General features: G+C 38.2%; 1 protein-coding gene across 2 annotated transcripts; it reads right to left on the bottom strand.

Moving 5' to 3' along the window:
• Positions 1–1,503: 1,503 nt before the first annotated feature.
• On the bottom strand, positions 1,504–24,125 carry LOC103471238 (voltage-dependent calcium channel gamma-5 subunit). 2 transcript variants are annotated; one of them, XM_081604847.1, is made up of 7 exons: positions 23,400–24,125; positions 8,871–9,111; positions 7,513–7,554; positions 5,058–5,144; positions 4,650–4,790; positions 4,398–4,543; positions 1,504–3,694 (listed from the first exon to the last, which is right to left on the bottom strand). In XM_081604847.1, exons 2-7 carry the CDS (start codon positions 9,064–9,066, stop codon positions 3,431–3,433), a joined length of 876 nt encoding a protein of 291 aa, XP_081460973.1. In that variant the 5' UTR covers positions 9,067–9,111; positions 23,400–24,125; the 3' UTR covers positions 1,504–3,430. The 2 variants fall into 2 exon arrangements, with proteins under 2 accessions (XP_081460973.1, XP_008418358.1); XM_008420136.3 differs by lacking the exon at positions 7,513–7,554 and having other exon boundaries at positions 23,400–24,106.
• Positions 24,126–24,743: the final 618 nt, after the last annotated feature.

Genomic DNA, 24,743 nt, shown 5'->3' with positions numbered 1-24,743 from the left:
TGTCTATCATCCCAGTTCATCGGGTCAGAACCTCATATCATCCTTTCATTGAGATGAGCATTTTCCATTTCACTATTAGCTCCAATTACGTCCCATTAACCCAGACGGATGAATGCCAGCTCCCACAGTCACACTGAGGTCTAATATGTGATTGGTGAGAGTAGAATTACAGGCTCAATTAAACAATCCTGTCATTCATTTAGGGCTAAATTCCAAAAACAAAACCCAGAAAAGTGTCAAGTTAAAAATAGACAATAGGCAGAAATTTGTTTTTTTTTGTTGTTTTTTCAAATTCTGCACCAGTGATGCTTTTGTACTCATAAGTCAGCAGATGGTGATATTTTCCTATGTTCTTAGCAGCAGCTAAAATGTTACTTTTTGTTGAAGAAAACAAACCAAAAACATATCGATATAGTATATTTAAAGCAACATTAGATAAATAAAAAAAACAAACACTGTCACATAAAAAGACAGTATTTACCCACTTCATGTAAGCTTTTAAAAATGTCTTCATGCAGACGGTATTGTTCTGGAAGCTCTCTGATTGTTGTGCCTTTAGACGTTAAAGCAGCGTTTCATGCTGTAGACTAGTTTTCATATCTCTCTCTTAGAACACTGGATTGGCTTCATTCCTGCTTGAGTAACAGAACGTTTAGTTTTAACATTGAAAATGTTCTGTCCCCCTTGATATAAAGTGACATAATACTTTTGGCAACATGGTGCATTTGCATTCGCTCCCATATTTTCTGTAAGAGCAAAACACATCTTTCAATATATCCACAATACTTTAGTTATTGTTTGAATACTTTTCCAAAAGTATATCTGAGTTTTCTTGTGTGGTCAGCACATCGCATGCTTTTCATTGTCTTTGTCATGTCAGAACCAGAAGCTTTAACAAGACAAGATGTATGTTAAACTTACAGACACACTCACCACAGGCTGCACAGTGGTGCAGTTGGTAGAGCTGTTGCCTTGCAGCAAGAAGGTTCTGGGTTTGATTCCCGGCCCCGGTCTTTCTGCATGGAGTTCGCATGTTCTCCCTGTGCATGCATGGGTTTTCTCCGGGTACTCCGGTTTCCTCCCACAGTCCAAAAGCATGACTGTCAGGTTAGTTAATTGGCCTCTCCAAATTGCCCCTAGGTGTGAGTGTGTGTGTGTGTGCATGGTTGTTGGTCCTGTGTGTCTCTGTGTTGCCCTGTGACAGACTGGCAACCTGTCCAGGGTGACCCCCACCTCTCACCCGGAATGTTAGCTGGAGATCGGCACCAGCAACCCTCCCGACCCCACTAAGGGACAAGGGTGTAAAGAAAATGGATGGATGGATGGACACACTCACCACTCCAGTAGGTGGTGGTAGCGCACAACCTACCTTTCATTTTTTAAATTTATTTAGCCAACAAGGAGCTCAAATCCTGCAGCTTTGGTGGTTCAGTATACATTTTTGTTTTCAGGGAGATTGAAATGTTTTAGGAGCTGAAGTAGTCAAAGAAAAAACAGGCATCATTTAGCAAATCACATTAATTTTATTTTGTTGCGTCTACACCATCCAGTTCACATTTAACACCGTGAATATGACTGAAAAAAAAAAATATATATATATATGCACATACATGTTTCATGTTTGACTATACCATGTACTTATATACTACATATCAGCTTAACATTACGCAGAAGCTCACACTGTTGATGTGAAGCAGGAGGCAAAGCAGCTGTTGGACACACGGTATACAGAGCTACATAGGTGACACAACCTAACAGTTTTTACATACACCGCCAATGATTTAATATGTACAGCGTTTAAAACGAGCAACTTTTCTTTTGTTGTTTACAGCGCAGCCTACCAAAACGGTGCTTGAGGGCGAGAGTTGAGCTCGTTTGTGGTTTGTGATGCACTGAATGAGTCGCGTTTCAGCTACCAAATGCTACAAACCAGTCATCTCATGTGGTGTGCACACCATGCAACATTATATAGTAACAATAATTTCAATAAAAATATTGAACTGATTGCGCGAGACTAAATATATGTGTATAGTGAACGCTTGCTGCTGCATTAAATACACACATGTAGGTATGAGACATCTGTACGTTCTGACGTTACAAGGTGATCCGTTATAAAAATATGTCTCTGTAATTTGGGTTAATACTGCACACTATCCCGTGTGGGGAGGTATTTGGAGCAGGAAATCTCTTTTAGCAGTGTTTTCTTTCGGCACGTCTTACATTCACGACTTAATATGAAAATAGTTCTTAACTCCACCTGACGCAATCACATTCCACTTCAAACACGAGTAACCACACGTCCCCTCCGGTCTTATCACACTCCACATCCACAAATCCATTTGACTTGATGACCACAATCAACAGATTGCTTGCTTGCTTTCTTTAGAAATGTTAACTCACTTCACCTTCTGTGAAAATTTGCTTGGCTAAGAACACATTTTCTGGTTCACAAAGTAAAGCTACTGTGCATTTTTGCACCATAAATTGAGAGAGCACGGTAAAGGCTATACATATTGATATATATTTTAGCTTTGCGAGTACACATAACAAGTATGTCTAAATTTAAACAGTCATCCACGAATTCAAATAACAGCTTTAATGCACCTTTGCATGAGTCGTTAAAAATGCAAAACCCATAGTTTCTTCTCAGTGCCAGTGCAGTGAGGTTAAACACATTTATATTTCTGGAAGTTGACCAAAGGTCTGTGAAACATGAGAATGTACAGTGAAAAATTTTGAGAACAGAAATTAGACAATAATTACATAAATATCAGTCACCACTTTTCATAATCACTCCCATCCTGTATGCCTGTAAAACTGCTTGCTTGTTAAAAAAGGGAGTTTTACATAATAAAGCTGATTTTACGTAGAGTGAGAGGATCTCCGCAGAGTTGTGCCATTCAAAACCTTTGTTCTGAAATGTGGTTCTGAACGTAATGTAAACATGCTCGAAAAAGAATGTGCACAATACATTTGCAGCAGTAAACTGCAGCTTGTAAAGACATTTTATGATATAACTTTATTTTTTAATGAAATAAACTTTCCTGAGAAAGTTTTCTTAAAGTCGGCAGCAAGACCGATTGGTTAATGCTTTCCGTGTAAACTTCCCAGCCATATGTTTTTTGTGTGTGTGTGTTTAACATGCAAAGTCCGCATGAGTCATTAAATAACAGAGCAGGAGTTGAACCTTCCTCTTCCATCCGAAGCACATAGCGGAACCTCATGCTTTGCTTCTTTCAAACCCAAAACTCAAAGCTACGAACGGAGCAGTCGAGAGAGCAAAGAGAAGTGTTACAAGCATCCAAAGCGAGAATTTCAAAATGGACGATATCAAATTATTTGACAACTAAATGCCGAAACATGGGCAGAAAAAAATCTAATCAAATCAACCCCCCCGATGGGTGTTAGCGTGAAGCGGCGATGCTGCGCCTCAGCAGGGTGAGGAGGACATTTGTTCGTACTCTGGACATTTGAGGAGGGCAGGATAGTTGGAGGAGTTCATCTGCAGGGAGGCCTCGGAGGAGATGGAGGAGGGGCTGCGGCCACGCCCCGCCCAGGCGTCCGGGTGGAGGAACTGGCCTGAGTAGTCTGAGCAGTTGCTGAGGCGGGGCCGGTAGAAGCCCTGATGGGGCCGGTACATTTCCTCCGCCGTGTAGCGCTTCATGAACAGGTACACCGACATGACGCCCGCCGTCTGGAGGAGCCGGGAAACACAGTGGAGAGTCAAGGTCCACCTGGGCAACCTTTAACGTTAAAGGGACTCTCACAAGGCATTGTCTGAAGCCCAAGTCATATCCCAAGTGTTTAAGTGACACTGCAGTCAAAATTCAAATAACTTTATTGTTGTTATTATTACTATTGATACAGTTGATATTTGCATTCAGTTCCCAACTTTCTCAGGATCTCTCTGTCTTTACTAGCTCTGTCCATACAGAAAGATCAAGCTGATTAAGTCTAGATGAAGAGCAAATATTTTCAACTCTTGCCACAGATTGGATGCAGGTCTGGTCTTTGACTGGACCATTTTAACACACACAAATGCTGTATGTTTGATGTGCACCCTCCTATTGTTCTTCTTTCTGTAAGTTTAGAGTCAATTTATTTTAGTTTTTCACTCTGCAGCACACAGTTGCTCTCTGATTGCGTGACTTCTCAACAAGTAATTTGTTACACAGTTGGGCATCAGAGAAGGGGGGCTGAACACAAATGCATGCCGCATTTTAAATTTTTTATCTGTATAAGACATTTTTTCCCCGTTTATGTACTAATTTGTGTTGGTCTGTTAAACTCTCGTTGCAGTGCGACAAGATGTGCAAAAGCACAAGGGAAATGAAAACCTTTGCAAGTCTCCGTTAAACAGAAACAGAGGCAACCAAGACAGAAAAGGTGAGGTTTACCTCTGTCAGCAGGAAGGAGATGGCGGCGAACGCAAAAGACCAGCCGTACTTGTAGCTAAAGTAAGCCTCGTTTGTTTTCGTCCTGTTCAACATTTCATCATTGATGTTGGAGATATACAGAACCAGGCCGACGACCAGAGACAGACCTGCAGGATGCCGTGAGACGGGTCAGTCACTCTTCTCACAGAAATCGTAATCACTGATTTGACGCGGACGACAGTACGCGTTACTGCTGGACTCTACGCAAAGTACCTGAGAGGATGAAGAAGATTCCGGAAACAAACGCCAGGATGGTGCGATGCGGTCGGATATGGCCAATGTTGCTGAGCACAAAGCCGATGAACATGAAGAAGAGGCTGACCAGAGGAAACGGAGTGGCAGAGCGGATCATCTCTAAAACGACAGGAGAGAAGTATTTAAAAAAAAAGAAATCCATCTGAGAGGAAGAAGTTTAAAGATTTTGAACTGTTCGTTCCTCTGTCGCATATTAAAACAACACGACTTTTTTCAAGAGCGACTTCCTAGTATCTCTCATTGGGTTTGTTTTTAAATCGAGTCTTTTTTCGGTTACTTGTCCCAGTCTGAACTCTTTTTGAAACAAAAGCCAGTTTGGATTCATGTTTTGCGTAGCTTGAAAAGTTTGAGTGAGTGAATACTTACTGAGCACACTGACGGTGGACTCAGACGTTATCTGGACGTTAGTAGGCATCACATACTCAATGGTAAAACATCGGCCTTTCTCTTCGCCTGAAATCAGGGTAAAAAAAAGAAAACCCCATCAATTCAGATTAACATGAATCAGGAAAACGTTTTGTAATTTACTATACAATTTTGCCTCCCAAATGAGACAAAGCACGACGATTCAGCCTCGTTGGGAAACATTTAGCATTCACCTACTGGATCGAGAACATTTAGTGAATCTGGGTGAGAGAGCTTCTATTTATGCCATCTGTGAATCTGCAGGAAGTGATGTTGAAAAGAAATATCATCTCTACAGCCTGGCTGATGTGAGGTGCAGCTTCGGCTGTCAGAGTGTGCTTGAAGAAAACCCAACGTTAGAATTTAACACCGTCTTTTTTGTAAAACCTGACACTGCGGTGAGTTTCCTGGCACTTCGTTAACCCCAAACACAGCGAGGCGTCAGAGTAGGTGAGGTCTGGTCATATCTAACTAGCTTTCATAGCATGGGTTCATGAATTAAAAATATACAACTATATATTAGTGCGCTGTCGTTTTTTGTTTTTTTTTTTACTACAGAAAAGCCAGTTGTTGACGTTATGCTATAAAAAAATGGTCATTAAAAGTATAATCAGTATGGTCAGGAGGCTATAAAGGCAGAAAACATTTATGAGATTTTTAATACGGTTCTTTCTCCCACACTTCAAAACTGTACATGTTGTTTTAACTGGTCTCTGCAAGTTGCTCCTATTGTGTCACTGCATAATTAATAATATAGCCAAAGTGATTCAATGTATTTGTGAACTTTTAGAAACCTTTACCACAAAGTGTGGTGTGAACCATCTGACCAAAAAGGTTTTAATTGGTGATTCTGGGTCAAATACTTACCAACACAATAGCTAAATGGGGGATAAGGCCACTCAATGTCCCCTAACAGACTCACTGAACCTGTGGTAACATGTGGCTCAGCATGACCTGGATAGTCACATTATAACATCTGTTATCTAATCACAGCTGGATTTGGATGCATGTTTACTATGACTAAGTGATTAAAACAGGACAAGTCAGAGGTTAATGGAGCTGTCCAGTGGAAAACTGGACCCAGTCAATTTTTTTTCTCTTTTCCTGACACCTTCACTCAATATGACATGTGAAAAACAGACTAATGATGGTGGTAAAAAAAAAAAAACTTCACACAATATTAGCAATGTAAGTAGGATAAAATAAAAGTAATGACTTTTATAAGAAATGTAAAGAGACTTAAAAAGGTGACCATATTCATTTCCTTGGACATTACAGATCAAACTTAATTGGCTAAAATGAAGTGTAATTGAAACCACTGCATGCTGTGTTCGTTTGCTTGTCTTTTAAAGAAAGTAGTAGATATGCTTTTTGAACATCTTTGTATTTGTGTTCATGTAAATGCTGGATTTTCTTGGAAAACATCCTCGTCCCATTAAAGTTTGGGAAAGAAAAGCACTACGTGTGATTTAAAATGGGCAAAATGTACCAGCATGAAATAGACTGCAGCTGAACTTAGTTTATTTTTGATCACTCCCCGCTGGGATGAAAACCCACACAATCAACAACACACGCACACACACACACCCACCCACCCACCACCCACCCACGCACGCATGCGCGCACAAATAAAATTACAAGAAAAAGAAACACTGTTATTCTGAACTGACTGGAATCTAAAGCTCATACATGCAACGTTTGTGCTGCAAACTAAAAAAGAGGCCACATTTCCACATTCATGTCAATCTCATGTACTGTATTTTGTGAAAAAATGTGGCCTGGTTTGAAATTTTCTCTTCCTTTCCAGCAAGTGTGAATTTAGCAGCAAATTTGAAAGTTAAATTGTGAAGTCAATCTGATTTGGCTGAAAGATTCGTCTTCATCTGAAACGGAGCAACAAACGTCGTCACTGAAGAACTAATGAGTGATAAACGTGTTTATCTGTTTCAGGTCATTGGTATAAAAACGATTGAAGGTGACAGTAGTCTGGTGCCGTGGCTGAGTGAAGATTACACCGGTCGTGTTAAATATATGTGTTGTGTTGAATTGAAGTTGGGAACATCGAAAGTTATTTCGATGGAGCTGCTACTCAATGTGCAGCTTATGAGGTGAATAAATCCTTCAAAACATGAAAACCAAAATTCATTCCCATTGCATTAAGGTTGTTTGCTTGAAAAAACAACAACAAAGTTTTGAGTTTTAATTAGCTGAAAGTAAAATCAGAAAAATGACCAAACAGAAGCACAGAAGCAGATGAAGCCTACTACTGTGTGTCGCTTTGTGAATTGATTTAGCGGGATAAAAACATTTTGATCATTTGAAATTCTCATTTATTGAGACACAGATGTACTACAGCAGTACAGTTTCCAGCGCTCATGTCCATAGTTTGCAGAATAGTAAAAGTAAAATGTAATACCTGGTTTATTCTGGGAAAAAAGTTGCCTGGAGGTTTTTGTCTCTAAGAAAAGATTAAAAACTAACAGTTAGTGCTCTTAAAATGATTCAGGCATGCCTTTTATGGTGCTGCAGTTTTGGGGAGGAACAGTAATCTTTACCGTCTAAAGCCATGCATTAAATAACTAAAATAATTACAACTATCCAACTATCTAACTCATTGGAAAAGTTCAAAGGAACAAGAACAGGCTTTTTTTTTTTGTTTCGGTATCAGTCCAAGGAACCTCTAGTGGCACAGACTGTTAAGTCAGTCATGGGTTAAGCTGTGAGGAGAGAAGTCATGAGCAGCCATCGATCAGCCGGAGTAAAAATAGCAGACGGTTTCGGCGAGAGCAGAAGCTCACACACATGCATTAAGGTTTGAGCGACTGGTTCAAATGAGGAGCAGGAAGTGAGGAAGAGAAACATGCTCAAGTATTCGGCGGCTTCACACAGACACTGATCTCCTGTACCTGCAACATTCAAGTGGAAAAAGAGAAGAAAGGAAATAAGAAAAGAAACGCAGTTGAGAATGTGGAAGAAATACATCACATTAAAAAGTAAATGCTTCAAACGAGACTGATTTAGTGATCACACTTAAATATTTTAGACTATTTCAACTTTGTTTCCAATTCTCCTCCTCTTCCTTGTCCTCAGCTCTAAAGTAAAGTTTTGAACTTTTAAGCTGTGAGATTATGGAATAGCGAATAGGCACAGAGTTATAAAAAAAACGTATAGGTCACACTGACGAAGGGGTTTGAGCTGTTCTTACAAAAACACTCAAAAACGACTGTGATGTCATGTTTATTGTACGACAACATTTTAATGATATAACAAAAAGCTCTACTGTGAGCATTTCAGTGAAACAAATCATTCTTCTTTAAGTAAAAAGTGAATTACAGACGGTACGTTTCTCAAGAGCAGTGTTTATGTTTGTGGGGCTGTAATTGCCGTGACACACTGACAGTCATACAACTGTTACCTGAAAAAGAAGATATAAATATTGTCTCTTTTATCATCACAATAATATAATATCGCAAAATATCTCGATGAAACTTTAAATCCACATCACCCCAACTGCTGAGTTAAGTTTATGCTTCCACAGGAATCTATAAACGTCTGAAATGTTTCTTTTTGTTTTTGTGTTTGTTCTCCACCTCACTAGTTGTTCAGTTGCATAGTGATCACTAAGCATGTTGTCCATTATCACTGTCTGGGCGAGATGAAATAAATAAATAAAAAAAGAAAATCCATCCAACTTCAACATCAGTTTGCACTTAAGAGATTCACTTCAGCGCTTTGCTTCATGTCGTCACTCGTTCCGACTCTGTGCTAACTCACCAGCGAGGAAGCAAACCCTCCAGAGGCCAGAGTGAAGCGACATGCGCATCTCGGTGCTCTGGTTGAGTGGAAGGATGATGCCCTCCTCCAGGTAGAGCCAGTAGTCGGTGCTCACGGCGATGCCCAGCAGGCCGAGGCCGCACACGGCGAACACGCTGCTCAGCAACGTCAGCGCCTTCCTGCCACATAGGCTCATGCCGCAGCCTCAGCAGCCGCGGAGCGCAGCTGGCGGAGAGCGGAGCTGGGAGAGGGGAGGAAAGGCACAGCAGTCACACACTGATCCTAGTGTTTACCAGGAAGGACACACCATCGGTGCTTCAACCTGAGGTTGGCTTTGAAATAACTATTGGAATGTTGTTTGAAATAAAAGATGTAATAAATGAAAATAGGTTTCCTCCTTGGTTGTGCCCTATTTGTCACATTGCTTAGGAATATGGAAAAAGCAAAGAAAACAACTATTGAAACATGTTATTTATTCAAAGTTATACTTTAAAATGTAAAGACATATTTATGTATATATAAAATACTGAGAATGATGTATAAAGCATTGAACAAAAGTTATTAGTGTGAAACTGTGAAAAAAGTTGGACGATAATCTTCATTTATGTTGGTGAGCTTTAAAAGATTCTCATAATTACATTATAAAACCTTATACTTGTATGTAGATGCATGTATATATTGCGTGACCATGTATGCATGTAATGTGCGTGTATATCTGTATATACTGTACATGCATATTTAAACATAAATGTACATGAACAGTTATTATGTTAAATAGAGTAGACAAGTATAAGCCTTGGCTTCAGCCTGTTCCGTTTTTGGTAAATTATTGGTTTATAAAATAACATTTTATTTTGTTACTTTTTTTGTAATGTTGAAAATTTACCAAAATAACACAAGTCTGAATCTAAAAAAATATTCCAAGTGCAATTTATTACTCCCTCTTGCCCTGCGTAAACAATATTAACTCTTATTTCTTAAAAGAAAAAAATAATAGTAAAAAGCTCAATCAATATTAATGTTATCAACTTTATCTGTTCTACTTTATTAGTTCTTATTAGTTTGATTCACAGTTATAGTTGTCATTGCAAACAGAAATCTGTTGGAAATGGAGAGAAGCCAGTGCATACAAGAAGGGATTTGTAAAACTTAATTAAATTGAATAATACAGTGCAGCTCCAGAGGGTTAAGTGGCTAATCTTTATTAAAGCAGATCGTTTAATGTTTTTCTAGCCAACTAAATCATTTTGTCGCTGTCATGAAAAGACTGGAGTATAAATCATTACACTGATTACGCTCAAACAAGAACCCGAGCTCGTCTCTTTTGTTTTCTTTTTCTTAAGAAATAATGCACTCTTCCTAAAATAAGTTTAAAAAAAAATAGACTGTGTGAAAGATGTGCCATCATGTGAATGCATGTGGATCAGCTGGTGGCTTTAGTCAGCATTTTCCGGAAAGCGGAGCCGGAGCCTGGCAGGCTGGGTGAAAAGAAGTGATTTCACATAATGAGTTCTCAGTGTGCCGCCGCAACTGAGGCCGCCGAGAGGCTGGGAGGACGCAGGGGAACGTGTGAAAGGGTTTTGAATGTGGCATTTCACATCTGGCTCTCGGTGGATCAACGTTTTGTATCACGACAGAAAACGAATCCTCCGACAGACTAGAGTTGATGTGTTTTCGTATAAGTGCCATCTAAGATGTGTGAGCTGGTGTTTCGACAAAGAGGGAAGATCAGCAGGAGACATGAGGTGTGGAGAAAAAGGTATTTTGAGCACATTTTGAAATATACGCTTCTGCAATTATAAAGAAAGAAAGAAAGAAAGAAAGAAAGAAAGAAAGAAAGAAAGAAAGAAAGAAAGAAAGAAAGAAAGAAAGAAAGAAAGAAAGAAAGAAAGAAAGAAAGAAAGAAAGAAAGAAAGAAAGAAAGAAAGAAAGAAAAAGAAAGAAAGAAAGAAAGCTTGGATGATAAAGAAAGTTGTTTACAGGGACAGTAGACCAGGGCTGCATTTTTTGGGGGCTTTCAGTTTTTTTTTTTCGTTTTTTTTTTTTATAAATGTGTGTTTTGCAAACATTGCACAAATAATGTTTGCATTCACAGGGTCATATCAGGTGAGTTGTATGAATATTTGTTTTTTTTATAAAAATAAATATAAATTTTTTTTTTAATTATTATTATAGTGCATTTTTTTAGAACAACATGGAGCCACAGACCATTAAAAGTACCATGCATCAGTATGAACTGATGTATACTACTTGCTAATGTACGATAATTTGTATTAGTCAATAAATGTTTTTCTTTGAGGCACCAAAGCTTTCTCCAGCCCAGGGGCCCACATCCTTGTAAATCCAGCCCTGCAGGCAGCCCATAATTTAACCATCCAATCTAACTTGATAAAACGTGGTTTAAAGGAAAACATTAGTTTAATTAAGTCTAAAGTAAATTAAAACAGTGTTTTAATATAACATGTCAGAATTTGTTCACATGATACATCCGAAAACCTAAGTATGCATATATTATGTATATGATTTCATATGACAGAACACAAATAGCACATATGAAATTCAAGGAAAATGTTGAACAGTTTTTAACAGCGAAAAGTTAAATAGCCTATGCATGAACTTTTACAATCTCATACTCATTAATGAAATCCAATGTTACGACTCTCTGTAGAAGTCATCTGACCAGTTAATTCACTACTGTTGTCCAATTTAATTCAACATCAGTGTAATTAAAGAACATGAGTGAAAAACCAGCAGCATAACGACCAAGGTCTACAGCTGGCAGGTCGGGGAGAAAGTTATTCAGAAGTTTAAATCAGGGTTAGGTTGTAAAACAAAGCCTGAATGTTTCGTAGAGCTCTGTTCAATCATCACCTGAAAACTGAATGACAACAGTTACAGCTGGAAACCTGCCAGGATGTGACCGTCACTCTGGAGCGACAGGATGGAAAAGAACAACACTAATCAGAAGAGGAGGCCATTAGAAGAGCAGCAAAACACACATCCACAGCTGAGGTGGGAGAATCTGTAATTATTACTCCACAGATCTGTCTTTTATGAAAGAATGGAAAGTCAATATGTGTAGAGGACAAATCAGAAGTGTGGATAGAAGGGTAGATAATAGTAGGTTTAGATCAAAACACAGTACTATGTTAGAAAGAACCTAAGACCGAAGAATTTGTGTTCAAGTCTGAAAATTGATGTTCATGGATGTGGAGTCTCCAATATGGCGGAGCTTGAGATGCTTTTGCTAGATGAATAGGTAACATTTCCTCTGTTTAGATCTGGAAAGTTGGCGAGAGACACACTAATAAAGCTGAGGCTCTAATTACAGAAAAAAAGGAGACACCTATTTGTAAAAATGTTCTCACAGTAATGCTCTACCTTCTGTTGTTCTGTTCCATCACAGAAAATCTTTATAAAGTACACAGAGTTTAGTTTGTATAAATAATTTATCAGGAGATTGTAGGTTTAACACACAGTTGCAGAGTTACTGTATCTATTGTAGAGAAGTCTGCATGAACAATGATTTCACTATAGCTGAGAGCACCAGCAGTAATGTTATCATTAAACAACAGCTATTTGTGGCTGTGGTGCAATTACAGACCACTCACTTTCTCCAAGCAAGCGCTTTATTTAAAGCTACTTAGAATCAAGATGCAACATGATGGATTTTTTCCGCTCAATAAACTTTCTTGTATGCTGCATTCGCCCAAAAGGCAGTTTTCAGTTCAACAGCACAAAAAATCTTTTGTTGCATACGTCTGCATAGTTTATGACCTTCCAGATGGAAATCATTAGACGTGTTTTCAGGCAATTAGCATTTATTGTTCTAAATAAAATGTATCTATTACACCATGGTAGATGTAGATTTAAAGTGTAAACTAGATTTATATATTTAACAAAGATGTTGCAGGTTGGGTTTAATTGGCCTACTTTATCAACCCCAACAACATTATGAAAGCATTTAGACATCAATAGATGCTATTACACCTTTTCAACTACATTTACATTTTTATGTGAAAGCTACATCATCTTTCCCATGTCCCACAATTCCTAGAAATTGATGTGCAAAGCTCTAAGTACCTGTAGACAAGCATGAAATGATTTGTTTACGTAAAGAAATTGAAGTCAGAAATGACAAAATAACAATATGTGTTTAAGAAACGGGAGAAAGAATTGGTGAGGAAATTGGTGATAAGCCCAGTAATAACCAGGATAGACTTTAGTCATCTAAACAATGCAGATTATTAGCAAGTGGGTATATACTATTTTAACATAAGGTGAGACACATTCCCATGTGTAACTAAGGATTTTCGAAAGCTAATTGTTAGCAGGGTTTTGTAAAAGTGCAAAGCCTTTCTCAAACTAGAAATGCTTTTCAGGAAATACTGCAGCAGTAAAACCTAGCTGCAACCAAACAAAAAAACAAACAAACAAAACAAAATGATTCAAACAAGTTCCACATATTGAACAAAACGAGCATAAAAAAAGATAGTCTTATAGCTAATATTTACGTTTCATACTGCTTTCAATCAGTAGACAAAACTAATAAGAGAAATAATTTGTTAAAGCAAAATTTTTCTTGCTAAAAGCCAAAATCGGAAATCTGAATGTTCTTAAAGGGCTAGTTGTGCCAGAATATATTGATAAAACCAATTAAGCTGTTAAAATACCAATAAATAACTGTTCCTACAGATTTTGTGATTGTTTGTGGGTTTTTTTTAAATTTTGTGATGAATATTTAGAAATATTTGTAAATATTTAACATCATGCATTAGCATGATGTTAAATGTGACTCTTTACCACTTGCTATATCGGTTACGGATTCAATGTTTTTGACCAATTTTGAGAAAATTTGCAGTAAAATCTGAAAAAAAAGTGGAAATTTGTTTTTGCATGAACTTTACAGATTTGTGAAAATCTGAAAAGACTTATTGATGTAATTTGGAGCCTAGAGGGCCACATAAAAAGCTGCGGCGGGTCAGATTTGGCCCTCGGGCCTTGAGTTTGACACCTATGATTTAGCAGGATGAATTCAAGACGAATCTGTTGTTTGATCCACACAATCAAACTGCATATCAAAATGTCTAAAATGTTTATAAAAACAGTTTCAACACAGCTCAAGCCTTGAGAGTTACATTAATATTAACAACTTTAAATAAAACAAGGTTCGTCTCTGCTCTTCTGTTTTTGTTTTTTTATTGGGTCACTAAGGTGACTCAAGCTTATTTTTGCTTTTCAGGCTCTGCTGACTTTTTCAGGTCACAACCTGGCAGTAGAGAGTTAAGCAGCTGAGTTAAGAGTTAGCTTATAAAAGTCTGAGGCCAATTTCTTGCATCTCTTGGTGTGAACAAATCATAACAGGTCAATAATTGGGCTTTAATCCAGGCTTCACTCAACTCGCTCATATTTTGAAAATGAGACAAAATGAACAAAAATGAAAATTACTTTTGGAATTAGAAAGGAGTTGGCACATTAAATAAAATCAGAGTTTCTATGTTTGGTTTAATCACATACCCATCAGAGAGCCCACACAGCGTCACAATAGTAAAGCCTTCATGAATTTTAATCATCTCTGTCATTGATCTGCTTTTGTAAAAGACTGTGTATGGTAACTGATCTAAGCTGGAGGAAGGGAATATTATCTTTATAGAGAAATGTTTCTCATTAAATGTTCAAAGCCAGTGGGATGAAAGCTTTCAGTAACATTATGAAGGCTTAGGGGGAAAAGAAAGCCCCGTCTCTTGAATAAACATTAATCTGCACTTAAGGGGGGGAAAAAAGGAAGACCAGCAGAATGTTTGCAACATTTAACGATAGTTTAACAAAACAAATACGGTACTTATATTAAATATAGATGTCAGTGAAGTTAAATGTACCTTTCAAGGGGTCTCATAAATGTAAGCAGCAGATAAAATAAAACAACAACCTTAAGGTCACCAATGATCTTCATGCTTTCACAAGTAAGTTGACACAGATCGTGTCTCCTTGGGGCCCAGAGGCCATGCTGATATCGAGTCAGGCTGACGTACAGAAGCCATTGCCGGAGTAAAGGGCACATCATCACCAAAAGTAGGCCAATGTCTGTCCTGTCTACTTTCTTAATGTGCACACAGCCTCCGGTCAGCCTCAATACCAGGAAGTCCAAGCAAAAATATAACTTTTTTTTTTCAAAAACTAAAAGGTTTTGATTAGTCAGACCATTCAGGACAATGAGGTCAGGGCTGCAGCTAATGACTGTTCTGACAATCAATCTAAATTGCAATAACGTAGCATTCCTTTAGTGTATGTTTGGATGCATCTGCAGCTAAAAACGAATACTTCTAACATCAACTCAGCCCTTTCTGCTCGACTTCGCATCAACACCGTGCAGCACTAAGCTGTGAACTATTTTTTTGATTAATAAACAGATAATAAAAAGGTGGAGCTAAAACAGAACCACTTGAGGAGTTTTGGTAGAACAGAATGTTTTTTTATGATCTTAAATAATAGATGTATATTTTTTTTGTACAGTTTTTTGCATAGTTGCTGCTCTGAGTGTGTTGTTCTTTCAGAAAATGGCTTTTTAATTTTTATTAATGCCAGTTAATGATTAATTGATTACAAAATTAGTTGACGATTATTTTAATAGTTGATTAATCACAATCAATCCGATTAATCGTTTCAGAACTAGATGTCGATTGCATTGCTCTTGTTGTTGGACATCACCTATCTTTGTATACTGCATAGTTAAATACAGATATAAACAGCAGTGGCTGCCTTGAACGCAAAGAGATCTACAGTTTCTGAGTCATCCCAGCCATGTTTGCTTGATTCACATATTTAACCGTCTAACCAGAGCTTTGAATGAAATGCGTGCTGCATTGTCCAAAGTGAGAAATCACACCGCAGACATCTGGCTCCCTAATTTGAATTTGTTTGTTTGTCTAACTCTGTTTAAGGGGTATGTCAGTGTCACAGAGCAGATTTGTCCTGGCATGCTTGTTGACCCAGTTTCTGTGGCTGTAAGAGCATGGCTGTGAGTGCAGAGCCTCTGATGTGGACAGGCCAATCACACTGTGTGAGTTGGCTCCTGCTAGGTGACGTTGCTAGGGACGGAAGGGCAAGCCGGAGGTCAGGGGCAGCCCTAACGCACAAGAGAGAGAGAGAGATGATAAGTCATCAGGCCCCAGACTCAGCTGGTGAAACTGGAAGTCCCCATCACTCAGATGTTAAATGAGAGCATGTCACACATGGAAAAAAGTTTGAATCTATCTACAAATTTATGATCAAGTCAAGTTAAACGCATGTCAACATCTCAACACAAACATGTCCTTGAAATTAAACGTCTGAATTAACACGTGTTCACAGAACTAATGTCAGTGACCCAGAAACTTCTTGCAGCCATGATCTTAGTGTCACTGGAGCTATGTGGTCAAGCTCAAAGTTCAAAGGGAAATCTGGATGTTTGCAAATCATACCAATCATATGTTGGATGGACTTTCACTGCTGTCGATGCCCATTTTCAGTGTATCATAAGCCTGGCGGGCCACCGGGCTTCACTTGTGCCCCCACCAGGCTTAGCATTGTTTATTTTAAATTATTGCCTTTTTTAAGACTTTAAAATTGGTGTTTAGGTATTAATCTTTCAGTGTTACAAAAACACATAAATATCAGGTGATACTTTCAAACTTCCTGTCAACTTTAAACATTTTTTAACTCAAAAATATGGCGGCCAGCTGGATGACTGCCCTAGCGCCCTGAGCACCAGGCTTAGCAGGTTTTCTGGGGGAAACCCTGCATTCTTGATGATTATTTAGTGACCGGTAAAGCTCACAGGTATTAAGTGACACTGGGATGAAGGAAAAGAAAGTAAAGGAAATATATGTGTTAATCATTAATCAATATCATCATTGCAATACTCAGCAATAGTATCATAACTTCATATTGTCTTGATATTGTAAGGGTCTGGTTTGCAATGTTTTGTAAAACAGCCTTAGTCAGTTTTGTGATTTTAAAAACCTCTGAATGACCGATTAATCTCTTTGTAGCATATACATTTGTCTGCAGTACGAGTCTTATCTGACTCACATTTGCAATGAGAGTGGATTCACATACAGGATCAGAGGCTTAATCACATTTACGGTGACGACCCAGAAAGGCTCCACTTACCACAGACTAGCTTCACAAGTGAACTCCTTCACTCGGTGTTCGACGTAGCTTAAGGCTGTTTGTGTCTTGCCACTTACTTGACTTTGTGATTTCTCGTCTCACTGACAGACCACACATTTGGTCCATGCCAGGACAGAACAGAGGATTCCTCTGACTCTGAACCCACCAGGTCTCTTAGAAAGCAGACTGTGGTGTTTCCATTACAGAAGAAAATCACACAGGAATAAGTTTCTTCTCTCGGTAAGTCATTAAAAAGACATGATGCACCATTATCCTCCAAATCAAAAAAATTGCTTCCATTGATGTTCTGTGAAATACACTGATTTTGATACAGCCGAAAAACCACCTCATCCTAGCGAGGTGTTTTCAAAATAGCCTTTTTTCCATTAAGCAAATTTATTTCTAGAATTTGCAATTATATAGTCAATGGATGCATAATTAATGACAGGTCTTTTTTTCTTCTCAACTACCAAATGATCCTAATTCACAAAATCAGAAATTTTTGATTAAAAACTAGTAAAAGTTTTCTTTCCTGAGATATTGCCATTCTGTTAGAGGCTCAAATGTCTCCAAAAGGACCAGCGGCTTATTGAAGTTAATGCCAGTCAGTGTTCAGAGGGTCTCCAGCTCCATCTGACAAAGGAAGAGTGAATTTGCTACACTTGGAAATCACTTTCTACCCAGAGAAAGATTGGGTCTGACAGTCAGGAAGCAGATATTTGGAAAATAATTTCATATTTCAAATACCATCTTCTTATTCTCTTATCACGTCTGCCTCTTTTAACCAGCTGGCCGAAGCAAATTGTTTGGACACGTCTTTTGGGCAGGTACCGAGATTTAAAGGTCACTCCATGAATAACCTATCAAGACTAATGCTGTTGATGGAAGGCTGTAAAGCAATGTGGCAATACCTCAGACTGATATTGTTAGCATTTCAGTGAGCAGAGCTTTCATTACATTAATTAATGAAAATGGAGAGAAAGTTTTATGCATGTGTGTAAACAGAAATACAGGTCTGGAAAACATCACTTAAAATGATCAGTTCTCTAATTTTACTCTTTATAGGTTTATGTTTGAGTAAAATGAACATTGTTCTTTTATTCTATGAACTACTGACAGCATGTCTCTGAAATTTCAAGCAAAAATCTATAATTTATTTGCAGAAAATGAGAAACGGTCAAAATAACTAAAAATATGCAGTGCTTCCAGACCTCAAATCATTCAAAGAAAACAAGTTAATATTCATTTAGAAACAACAATACTGTAGTTTTAACTCAGGAAAAGTTCAGAAATCAAAATTTAAAAGGAATAACCAGGAGGTTTTCAATGGAGTTGAGTGCAGTGGCCTTTTTCCAAAGCTGAATATATAGAAGTATGATTTTGATGAAGAAATTGTATATAAATTAGGGAGAGTGGAAGGATACGTAATTTTCTTTCAGCAAATAAAACTCTGAAAAGTCTTGTGAGGTTTTGTTTAGCTCGTTATAAAAACCTGTGAAAACATCAGTGAACAAACAGGATCATGATGGATGAGGAGCAAAGCAGACAGGTTAGGGAAAAATCAGAAAAGATGCCTGTGGTAACTCTGGAGGAGCTGTAGAGCTCTGATGACTGGAAAACTAATAACTGTTCACGCTTCCAGTGTGTGAACGATTATTGGCTTTTATGAAGAAGTGACAAGAAGATGACTGGAGTATAAAGAAAGTCATTAAAACAGTCCTCTTTAACGTTTGCCACAAGCCATGGAAGGGATCGGAAAAATGTCAAAGAAGATGCAAACAAATGAAATTCTATAAATTGTGTAAAGCACCCTGAACGCACCATCCCCACAGTGAATCTAGACCTAAATCCAGTAGAGAATCTGTGGCAAGACATAAAATGTGTTCATATAGATTATTCCTCAAATCTAACTGAACTTGAAGTTACAAATCAGTTGTTGGGCTGGTCGAGCAGTTCAGAGACATCCGACAAGACACGTGGGTCTGACTGCAGCCAAATGCCTTCCTACAAAGTCTGAATCCTTTACATTATATGTGTGAATCTGTGCTTATATACTACGTGAATCTTCCAAAAAGACATTAAAGTTCAAGTTTATAATGACACAAAAGATGAAAATGTTTTCGGGTTTATACAACATGTTATGAAGCCTCTCAGGAAGAGTCTAACTGTGTTAGGTGTTCTTTATCTCAAAGAATCCAGATGAAAGAATGTTAAAATCGAACAGCGTTTTGTTAGGTTATTGGGTACGCATCTTATCTCTTTAAGCTATTTTATAACACTCAGCAGTACTACTGTTAATATATTTATTGCACTTAATGACTCCGCTAAAAACAAATTTCCTCTCCGCACGTTTCAACTTGCGTTCCATCATGTGTAGAACATGCTTCCAGTTTTCTCATTATCTCCAGCACTAATGTTTTCTTCCATTAGAGCGTTAACAAGCCAGAATAATTTCTCAGTGGACTAATTTTGGAGATGCCTTGGCTAACCCTGGAGGGCATGCCTCCCCAGAACCAGAGAGCACACACTGAAATTTAAGCTCCGCTGCAGGGAACGCATCTTACGACATCTCATCTGGCAAAGAACAGAGGAAGATGGTGGAGAAGTGCAAGATCAAGCTGTCAAGGCAGGGAAGGAAGTGGAAATTTATGTGTCACACCTTCACATCTTCTCAACATAAAAAAAAATCCCTGTAATCCATTAAAAAATTTAATGGGTCACATATTTGCATGTAAACAGCTAATGGAATGAGGCGTCTAGCCCACGCTCTAAGTTTTCTAGATGGACTTCTGGACTCTGAGGTCATTAACACTTCAGATTTTAAGATGTTATTATAATCAGGAGTGCAACAATTCATGCAAATTCACTCAGTCGTAAAATTTTGCGTGGACTTGCAATTTTCACCAGTCATCGCAACTTTTCTGCAAATTTGACCAATCGCCTCAACGTTCTTTGTGTTTCCTCCTTTTCTGACCAATCACTGCAACACGACTGGATCTCTCTTCTGCCCCGATTCATTTGAACTTTTCCCAGTTGCTGCTGCTGCTCTTTAGTTAGTTGTAAAGACGCACCGTGATTTTCGGTTTTTAGAACTGCGCAGTCTTTGTCATGTTCTTTGTCATGTTTTAGCTTGAGCCAAAAAGCAAGAAAAAACATTGAAGTTTTCTTCCAAACAAGTATTAAGCTAGTTAATGAGAATACTAATGTTGTTCTTGTTACCTGCTTTACATCCCTTTCTAGTTAGTTAATGGCAGGAATAAATCCAATCTTTAACTTCTGTTTACTATCAATAAAGGCCTTCCACAATCAAGTGTTGTTCATTTTGACAATTATGTGTATTTATTTAATACGAAATGATTTTCTCCACAACTGGAACAAAGTCTTTTTACGTAAAATTACCTCAGAAGCAACGTCTAGAAGAAAAAGAAAACACACACAATAAATGACAGTGGCATAAAAAACAGTGACCCAAAGCAATGGTACTAACATCCATTTCCCCGTGTTTGTTGGGAGAACAAGTCTGCCGTTTATAAGAGCTTGATGTGGCCCTGTCGCCAGGCAACGCCACACACAGAAGCCTCCAAATTAGTTAGGCATGAATGGATAGATGAGCAATTCCCAAAACAAGGCTTTCTGTTTGGCAGTGCATTTTAAATGCTGGGAGACGGGATGGAGCGAAAACAGGGCGAAGAAATATTACATAAATACGTCGCTCATAATGAATTATTTAAGAGAAAAAAAACACTGATTACATGTTGGCACATGTGCGGGCAAGAAGGACAAGAATCCTCTGGGAACATCTGGTTAAGAGTGTTCAGTTAGTTATTTCACTTTTTATCCATATTCTGTGTGCACTCAATTCTTCTGGATGATTGATTGAAACCTGAGATGTAGAGATATGAATACACACAAAACAAGCATGTTTATTTACGGCAGTGTGTTTAAGTGTACACATATTCAACTGGCTGTTCCTTGAGACACGTGAAACACTTAAATACTCAATGAGAAAGAAAAAAATCCTGCGCTCTATTAACCTCACAATGGGGACATGTAAAAGCAGCTCTATGGAAACCAGACCTTCATCTGACAAAAGAAGAATTTAAACAATGGCTTGAAGACTTGTCATCTTAAAGCCAGATGACAAAAAAGTTTTACAAAAAAAGAAATCTTGTATATACATTAGAGATGCACCCATCAGACTCCTGAGGCTCATTTCCAATCTTTGGATTTTGCAAATCTTTGACTGGTCAAAACTGATTTCATCCAATTAGAACTGTAATATAAAGAGATATAATCAGGCTATTTTTAAGACCACAGGGAAAAAAAACAGATACATTTCTGCATCACATTTCATATTTTCTGCAGGGTCGGTTGCCATGGTTTCTGACCAGTTTCTATTTGACATTTGCAACCCAACAGTTGTAAGAATAAATTACAAACTTGCTGTGTTTATTAATGTTGACATGTGTAGCACTTAAAACATTTCTTCCAAACACAGAGATGCTATTTATTATTAATCATATTGGATCAGCACTTTACTACTAATTGCAACTTACTACTCCTCTGTTGTAGACATATTCTCATATTTTTGAGAAGGCAGAGCTTTACTTTTACTCTGACGTTTCCAAGAAGCTAACAACGTTTCCAAACCCACCGTGTTCATTGACAAACTGCCTAAAAGCTCAAAAAGGTCAAATAGAGGATATTTCCTTTGCCCAACTTACTGCAACGTCCATTCTGTCTCTCCTTGGAATGAACCAGAGACTCACCTTGATAAATATGCTTTCTTTTAAACAGCTTCGCTTAATCTGTGTGAATCCTCTGACTTTGTTTTTAAACGCCTCACTAAAAATGGCTGCTTCTGAGCAGTAAACATTAATTTACTTTACAAGCGGAAAACCTTTTAAAACAAGGTGGATTTTGACCAAGCTAGCCGACGAGGCACAACGCAAGACACAAGTACTGCAACAGTTTACAGTTTTAAAATATTTAGCATTACATATGATCAACTTTTGTGACATTTTTTTTTGCAATTTGATATTTGTGATTCAGGCATTTACTTTTTTTTTTTTTTTTTTTATTACTTACTTATGGTTCCCCATAGCAACATGAATCTTTTGGCGATGCTGACACCTGTGAACGGTGTGATGTTAACAAGGCAGGCAGAGGGGAGGAGGACGAAAACTATTTTAAAACAGCACAGGTAGGAGCTGTAAATCGTGCAACATTTCTGCAATAACTAACTAAAAAAACAAAAAGTATCTCAAGGATAAGCCAAAGCAGAACAAAAACACTGCAGTTTACATTGATTAAATCAATCAATCAATCAATCAATCAATCAATCAATCAATCAATCAATCAATCAATACCCAAATCCTGGGAAAGATTTAATCTGCTAGTTTAGTTTAAATAGAGGCTGTTTGTTGAGTTTTTATTTTCCCACAACCAGAGTGCAAATGCTTAATTCTAAAATAATTTTATTAATTCAATTCAGTTCAAAATATGTTATTGATCCCCTAGATAATAACATTACATGTAATATTAATTAACATTCCTCTAGAGAAATGAAAACATGGCTGATAAGCGATCCAGCAATAAAGCATTTTGAAAAAGTACTGACAGTCACTTTCCCGAGCTTAATATGTATTCACAAATAAATAATTTACTCTCAATCAAACAACATTTAATATAACTGATCAGCTCCGTTCATTCGGCTTATCGTTCAAACTGAGATCACTATCCATGGTGCTGAAATCTTTAACGTGTTCCCACATTAAACGATTTAGTCAACGACACAGACTTGCTTGAACACAGTGCGTTATAGTGGCAGAAAATATCTGAATACTGTTTACATACAAGTGTCTCAAATGGCGCGGGAACATTTGCGCTTCAGATTAAATGTGGATTAAAATGTGTTCATATCACAGCCAAACGTTTATTCCAGATTATTTTTCTTTTCTTCCTGTTTCTCAGTTTCCTCTCTCCTCACGAAACAAATTCTGTTACACTAACGTTTGGCGTTACAAAAAGATGAAATGATTTTTAACTGTTAAAAATACGTGCTTGCATTTCTTTAGGTGTAAGGGTAAGACGGCAGAGAACGACTCCTTCAATGTAGGAAAAAGAACGAAGGTGGTAGTGATGTCCTCACTAATCAGGTACTGTCAGCACAAGAACACCTCTTCGGTCAGAGGAATGCAGAAAAAGTCACTTATTATTTCTGCTTTACCGTAAACAACCCTTTCTGTTGCTGACTGTCAACAGCTCATTTTAAATGTGAAGAGAAAACCAAACGTTTCCTGTTGCAGCTTAGAAACAGTCAAGAAAAGCTACATTTCCAAAGAAACGCTCAAGTAAAAGTAGTCGGAAATAATTTACCTTCGTGAAGCAGATTCTTTAGGGGAGGAAAAAAGCAACACGTTCCCGTCTACTTCTGTACGTCGTGCTGTGTTTGCGGTCAGTCCGTCCACTTTATCGCGGGGTCGCAACGCAACTTCGCCTGCTGTGTGAGCTCGCGCGCCGCTTCGTTTACTGTCCAAGGCAGAAACCAGCTGAGCGCGAGACGTGCGGCTCGCGCGCTCTTCCTCTCCTCACAGGTGTGCGAGAGTGCGGCGCGCGGGAGGGGACGCTGCTTGCAGATGATGCTGGATACGACGAACAGTTCAAATCCGATCCTGGCGGTGAGGAGCGGGGCTCTGAGCTGGTTTAGGTAACCAAACTAACCCCAAAATTATTAAAATAAAAGTTTAGTAGATTCAAATCGAGAATTTTTTATTTATCCCTGGAATAACAATGTCGTAACATGTCTCAATAAGTGTCTTCAAGAGTCGTTGTGGATGGTGATGCTAGGAGCAGGAATGATCTTATTCTGAAGAGACCTCTGACTGAAGACTGCCTCAGGGTGACAGTCTTGTGACTGTCATGACATGCCAACAGCTCGAGAAAATATTTAACAGGAATATGACACCATCCACCTCATTGGCTTTGTCGCTGCTTTTTTCATCTTTCTGGCCGTGTGGTCAGAAAGCAGAGAGACGTTGGAGTTAGGGATTTGGTCTTCCATTCAGGAAGCCTCTTTTCCAGCTCCTCTGGGATTTGGAGTTGCAGTTCAGGTGTTGTTTGAGCTTTGAGGCGCGAATCAGCTGCTCCCAGCTGAAACAACACCCTGTTGCCACGGTTACGCATCATGACAAATGTCCAAAAGTAAAAAGGCAAGAGCAAAGAAAACACCTTCTAGATGCAACAAAACCAGAGAGGAGGAAAGGAAGGAAGCAAGGAAGGAAGGAAGGAAGGAAGGAAGGAAACATGGTAGGAGATAAGGTAGGAGATAAGGTAGAAAAGGAAGGGAGGAAGGACGGAAGGTGGTTAGGAAGGAGTAAAGGAAGGAAAGAAAGAAGAAATGAATGGATGAAGGAAAAAGATTGGTTCCATGGATGGATGGAACCAATCCATCCATGGATGGATGGATGTTAAAAGCACTAAACTGGTTCACTAGTATTTGTTAGTGCAGTGTTCGTCCGTGTTCGTGTGTTTCAGTAATATTTACAGTTTTATTATGTGTAAAAATGTACTCTGGGCAAACATTCAGCTTCAGTTTAAAAAAATTAATAAAAATCGTTGTTTGGGAAATAAAGTTGAACATAAAATTCAAAGATACACTACTGTATATTTTCACCTGTCAGTCCTTTACGGTAAAGCTGTAATGTGTCGCGAATTAATCGA

The sequence above is a fragment of the Poecilia reticulata genome, chromosome 1 (genome assembly GCF_904066995.2).
Source record: "Poecilia reticulata chromosome 1, P_reticulata-male-v2, whole genome shotgun sequence".
NCBI classification, from domain to species: Eukaryota; Metazoa; Chordata; class Actinopteri; order Cyprinodontiformes; family Poeciliidae; genus Poecilia; species Poecilia reticulata.
The sequence above is the reverse complement of the archived record's forward strand: the minus strand, read 5'-3'. Positions and strand labels throughout refer to the sequence as shown.

What these genes read in the sequence shown, in the direction of transcription:
- LOC103471238 (XM_081604847.1), bottom strand. Translation starts at nt 9,066, where the DNA reads ATGAGCCTATGTGGCAGGAAGGCGCTGACGTTGCTGAGCAGCGTGTTC. An exon ending in AATCTTCTTCATCCTCTCAG is followed by an intron (nt 4,544 to 4,649) that starts GTACTTTGCGTA and finishes GGCATCCTGCAG; the next exon opens with GTCTGTCTCTGGTCGTCGGC. An exon ending in TCTCCTTCCTGCTGACAGAG is followed by an intron (nt 3,695 to 4,397) that starts GTAAACCTCACC and finishes CGGCTCCTCCAG; the next exon opens with ACGGCGGGCGTCATGTCGGT.